The sequence below is a fragment of the Mastomys coucha genome, unplaced genomic scaffold (assembly GCF_008632895.1).
Source record: "Mastomys coucha isolate ucsf_1 unplaced genomic scaffold, UCSF_Mcou_1 pScaffold1, whole genome shotgun sequence".
Taxonomy (NCBI): Eukaryota; Metazoa; Chordata; class Mammalia; order Rodentia; family Muridae; genus Mastomys; species Mastomys coucha.
Window position 1 is genome coordinate 47,466,489 of NW_022196891.1, and position 6,245 is coordinate 47,472,733.

Here is a 6,245-nt window from a genome sequence, read left to right on the forward strand (position 1 = left end):
CTTCTGCCCCTGAGATTCTCTCTTGTATCTCTTGTATTCTGTTGGTGATGTTTGCATCTATGACTCCTAATTTCTTTCCTAGGTTTTGTATGGCCAGGGTTGTCTCTCTTCCTTATTTCTTTGTTTCTATTTCCATTTTTAGATTCTGGACGGTTTTGCTCATTTCCTTCACCTGTTTGATTGTGTTTTCCTGTAGTTCTTTAAGGGATTTTTGTCTTTCCTCTTTAAGAGCTTCTAGCTGTTTACCTGTGTGTTCTCCTGTATTTCTTTGAGGGTGCTATTTATGTCTTTCTTAAAGTCCTGTATCATCATCATAATAAGTGATGTTAGATCTTAATCTTGCGTTTCCGGTGTCATGGTGTGTACAGGACTTGCTATGGTGGGAGAATTGGGTTCTGATGATGCCAAGTAACCTTGGTTTGTGTTGTTTATTTTCTTATGCTTGCTCCCCCCCCCCCACAATCTGGTTATCTCCAGTGCTACCTGCCCTTGCTAAATCTGACTGGAGCCTGTCCTTTCTGTGATCCTGTTTGCGTCAGAACTCCTCAGAGTCAAGCTGTCTCTGTGATCCTGTTATTCTGGGATCCTGTGATCCTGGGCTTGTTAGATTACCTGGGAGTGCAGCAGCTTCCTCTGGGTATTGTGGAACTGGCTGTGGAGCCTGTGCCCATGGTCTGCTCAGGACACTAGCCCAGAGAGACTGGAAAGAACCCAAGCCACTCTACTGGTGGATTTCCTCTGTGCCTGGTCCCACTGGTTCCAGTTTCTCTGGCGTTGGGACAGATGTTATGAGCAGAGCTTATGCCCAAGGTCTGCTCAGGACACCAGCCCAGCCAAAGAATTTCTTGGTTCAGACAATATATAACTATTCTATTTATTCTGGAATGCTATGGACTATTGAGCCAACAAAAGACAAAGCACAACGACTGATCTGAATCTTAACGACCACTTTATCTTATTGCTAAAAGCCAAATGGTTAAGATGCTACAAGTTGCAAAGGAAAGGGTTGGTAGTTAAAGGAATGAATTACATTTTGCTAATCTTAGCCTCTGTAAATATTTTTCTGTATTGTAACAAAATCTTCCACTTCTTATCTCTATACACCATGGCTTCATTAGTGAAGCAGCTAAATGTCAAGATAGTAGAAAGCACTTAGTTAAGATATCTATATATTCTTACCATAGATGTCAACATGGAATGATTTTTCAGCTGTTCCTGCAATGCTGGATGCACGACATGTGTATGTTGCTGAGTCGGAGACCTGTGCTCTCTGAATGTGGAAAAATTGTCCTTTGTCAATATAAACTGCTTGTGTGCTGGATGAGGTTATCTGGCCATCCTTATACCAAGTAATGGCAGGCACTGGAAGCCCCCGTGTCTCACATTCCAGTTTAACTATGCTGTTGAGCAACGCTGATATTTCTGTGGTAACATTGCCCCCTTTAATACTAGGTGGAACTAAAATAGATAAAAAAAAAAAAAACAACAAGTGTTAGTTTAGCATCTGAATGGAGCAAACGCTATGGCTGTCTACATTTTTAGTTTAATGAAAATGTATATTAATGGCAGGATATCATTACTTAGATCTCTAAGTCCAAACTGTCTGTACCACTTTCCTTTCCAGTTCCAGATTTCAGAAAAACAGCAAAGTCACAACACAGTTTCAGTAGCTCATGAGCTAGATCATATTAGAGTAGCCAAGCAAGTTAGCTACAACAAACAAAGCAACACAAGCCAAAGCCTCATTTAAAGTTCAAAAATCATACCAAAGGAGCAAAGAAAAAATGCTGACATTATTACTGATGTCATGTTGTGCTTGGAGACAAGAGTCTAGCATGGCTGTCTTCTGAGAGACTCTACCAGCAGCTGACTGAGACACATGCAGATACTCACAGCCAACCATTGAGCTGAGGTCAGGGACCCCTATGGAAGAGTTGGCAACCCCATAGAAAGACCAGCAGTATCAACTAATTTGAACCTCTCAGAGCTCCCAGAGACTAAGCCACCAACCAAAGAACATAATGGGCTGGTATATGGCCCCTGGCATATATGTAGCAGAGGACTGCCTTGTCTGGCCTCAGTGGGAGAGGATGAGCCTAATCAAGTAGAGACTTGATGCCTCTAGGAAAGGGGATGCTGGGGTGAAGGAGGGGAAGTACTTCGGTGGGGGTTACGGGAGCACCTTTTCAGAGGCAAAGGGAAGAGGAGATGGGATCAAGAAGTCTGAGAAGAGGGACTGGAAATTGGGGATAACTTTTGGATTGTAAATAATATAACTTAATAAATTCAATAAATGTATAAAAAGTATTTAATAAAAATATTTTTAAAACATAGATAAATTCTCAGGAAAAAATTATGAGAGCTGAAGAGATATATCTAGAGAAAGTCAGTTGATGACTGTCAGGTCTTCAGTGAGAATGATAGAGGACCTGACAGCTCTAGGTGCATTATGAATACTCAGGTTTAAGGGCTACTTATTCTGTTGATTATTCTTGCCTTTGACACAATGATAGATATTACTATTACTAAGCTGTTCTGGCTTATTTGAGGAGTCAATTCAAAGTTTGGTCAAGTGAAGGATCAGTCCTAAGAACAATCTATGGAGAACAAATATTAATTTTTTAAAAAAATCCTTGCTCAGAAGTGGCAGGGCAGCTGGCACAGGATCCTTTCTACCTCCCTCTTCACCTAGGAAGAGGTTCTGCGGATCCACAGTCCTCTCTGTCCCTTCCCTGCAAGTGGAGAGCCTGTCTCCAGTGTTTGTTCTGACCCCAGGACTCAGGAGGGACAACTGATCCACAGCCCACTGCACACAGGTCTTACCTGAGGAGAGCTGATCTCCCAGAAGTGCTGACACAAGCTTACAGACCCACAGGAGGAACAAGCTCCAGCCAGAGACAGCAAGAACATCTAACACCAGAGATCAACAGATGGTGAAAGGTAAACACAAGAATCTTACCAACAGAAACCAAGACTACTTGGCTTTATCAGAACCTAGTACTTCCACCACAGCAAGTCCTGGATATCCCAAAACACCAGAAAAGCAAGATTTGGATCTAAAAATCATATCTCATGATGGCGATAGAGGAATTTAAGAAGAGTATGAATAACTCCCTTAAAGAAATACAGGAGAACACAGATAAACAGGTTCAAGCCCTTAAAGAGGAAACACAAAAATTCCCTTAAAGAATTACAGGAGAACACAAGTAAACAAGTAGAAGCCCTTAAAGAGGAAACACAAAAATTCCTTAAAGAATTAAAGGGAAACACAACCAAACAGGTGAAGGAAATAAACAAAACCATCTAGGACCTAAAAATGGAAGTAGAATCAGTTCAGAAATCACAAAGAGAGACAACTCTGGAGATAGAAATCCTAGGAAAGAAGTCAGGAAACATAGATGCAAGCATCACCAACAGAATACAAGAGATCAAAGAGAGAATCTCGGGTGCAGAAGATACCATAGAAAACATTGACACGACAGTCAAAGAAAATGCAAAATGCAAAAAGCTCCTAACCTAAAACATCCCGGAAATCCAGGGTGCAATGAGAAGACCAAACCTACGGATAATAGGTATAGAAGAGAGTGAAGACTCCCGATGTAATGGGCCAGTAAATATCTTCAACAAAATTATAGAAGAAAACTTCCCTAACCTAAAGAAAGTGATGCCCATGAACATACAAGAAGCCTATACAATTCCAAATAGACTGGACCAGAGAAGAAATTCCTCCTGCCACATAATAGTCAAAACAACAAATGCACAAAACAAAGAAAGAATACTAAAAGCAGTAAGGGAAAAAGGTCAAGTAATATATAAAGGCAGGCCTATCAGAATTATACCAGACTTCTCACCAGAGACTATGAAAGCTAGAAGATCCTGGGCAGATATCATAAAGACCCTACAAGAACACAAATGCCAGCCCAGACTACTATACCCAGCAAAACTCTCAATCACCATAGATGGAGAAACCATAGTATTCCATAAAAAAACCAAATTCACACAATATCTTTCTACAAATCCAGCCCTTCAAAGGGTAATAAATGGAAAACTCTAACACAAGAAGGGGAAGTACATCTCTGAAAAAGCAAAAATGTAATCTTCCAACAAAATTAAAAGAAGATAGCCACATGAATGGAATTTGAGCTCTAACAACAAAAATAACAGGAAGCAACAATTACTTTTCCTTAATATCTATTAATATCAATGGACTCAATTCCCCAATAAAAAGACATAGATTATCAGATTGGGTAAATAAACAAGACCTAACATTTCGTTGCATACAGGAAACCCACTTCAGTGACAAAGACAGACACTACCTCAGAATAAAAGGCTGGAAAACAATCCTCCAAGCCAATGGTCCCAAGAAAAAAGCTGGAGAATGAAATCGACTTTCACCCTAAAGTGATCAAAAAAGATAAGGAGGGACACTTCATATTCATCAAAGCTATGATCTACCAAGATGAACTCTCAGTTCTGAACATCTATGCTCCAAATCAAAGGGCATCCACATTCATAAAAGAAACTTTACTAAAGCTCAAAACACACATGACACAGCACACAATAGTAGTGGGAGATTTCAGCATCCCACTCTGCAATGGACAGATCATGGAAACAGAAACTAAACCAGGACACAGTGAGACTAACAGAAGTTATGAAACAGATAGATTTAACAGATATCTATAGAACTTTTTATCCTAAAACAAAATTATATACATTCTTCTCAGCACCTCATGGTACCGTCTCCAAAATTGACCATATAATCAGTTACAAATCAGGCCTCAATAGATACAAGAAGATTGAAATAATTCCTTGTATCCTATCAGATCACCATGGACTAAGGCTGCTCCTCAATAACAATATAAACAATAGATGCCCAAATACACATGGAAGCTTAACAACATTCTACTCAATGATAACTTGGTCAAGGAAGAAATAAAGAAATTAAAGACCTTCTAGAGTTTAATGAAAATGAAGCCACAACATACCCAAACTTATAGGACACAATTAAAGCAGTCCTAAGAGGAAAACTAATAGCTCTAAGTGCCTCCAAAAAGAAATTGGAGAGCACATACACCAGCAATTTGACAGCACACCTGAAAGCGCTAGAACAAAAAGAAGCAAATTCACCCAAGAGGAGTCAAAGGGAGGAAATAATCAAACTCAGGGCTGAAATCAACCAAATAGAAACAAAAAGAACTATACAAAGAATCAACCAAACCAGGAGCTGGTTCTTTGAGAAAATCAACAAAAGAGATAAACCCTTAGCCAAACTAACAAGAGAGCACAGAGACAGTATCCTAACTAACAAGATCAGAAATGAAAAGGGAGACATAACAAGGAACACTGAGGAAATCCAAAAAATCATGAGATCCTACTACAAAAGCCTATCCTCAACAAAACTGAAAAACCTGGATGAAATGGACAATTTTCTAGACAGATACCAGGTACCAAAGTTAAAACAAGAACAGATCAATGATTTAAACAGTCCCATATCTGCTAATGAAATAGAAACAGTCATTAATAGTCTCCCAACCAAAAAAATCCTGGACCAGATGGGTTTAGTGCAGAGTTTTAGCAGACCTTCAAACAAGACCTAATACCAATACTCCTCAAACTACTCAACAAAATAGAAACAGAAGGTACTCTACCCAGTTCGTTCTACGAAGCCACAGTTACTCTTATACCTAAACCACATAAAGACCTAACAAAGAAAGAAAACTTCAGACCAATTTCCCTTATGAATATCAATGCAAAAATATTCAATAAAATTCTTGCAAACCAAATCCAAGAACTCATCAAAACAATCATCCATCATGATCAAGTAGGCTTCATCCCATGGATGCAGGGATGGTTCAATATTCAGAAATCCATCAACGTAATTCACTATATAAACAAACTCAAAGAAAAAAACATATGATCATCTCATTAGACGCTGAGGAAGCATTTGACAAAATCCAACATCCCTTCATGATAAAAGTCTTGGAAAGATCAGGAATTCAAGGCCCATACTTAAACATAGTAAAAGCAATATACAGAAAACCAGTAGCTAACATCAAACTAAATGAACTCCCAATGTAATGGGCCAGTAAACTTGAAGCAATCCCACTAAAATCTGGGACTACACAAGGCTGCCCACTCTCTCCTTACCTATTCAATGTTGTACTTGAAGTCCTAGTTAGAGCAATTAGACAACAAAAGGAGATCAAAGGGATACAAATTGGAAAGGAAGAAGTCAAACTATCACT

General features: G+C 39.2%; 1 protein-coding gene across 3 annotated transcripts in view; it reads right to left on the minus strand.

The window, feature by feature from the left end:
* The window catches only part of Hmcn1 (hemicentin 1), a 473,399-nt gene that overhangs the window by 179,620 nt on the left and 287,534 nt on the right, over positions 1-6,245 (minus strand). For 2 of the 3 annotated variants that reach the window (XM_031384530.1, XM_031384516.1), the window contains exon 31: positions 1,180-1,458. The exons of the other annotated variant lie outside the window; for it this stretch is intronic. In XM_031384530.1, coding sequence (XP_031240390.1) covers positions 1,180-1,458 — 279 coding nt within the window. The remainder of the gene's footprint in view (positions 1-1,179; positions 1,459-6,245) is intronic. 3 annotated transcript variants of the gene reach the window in all.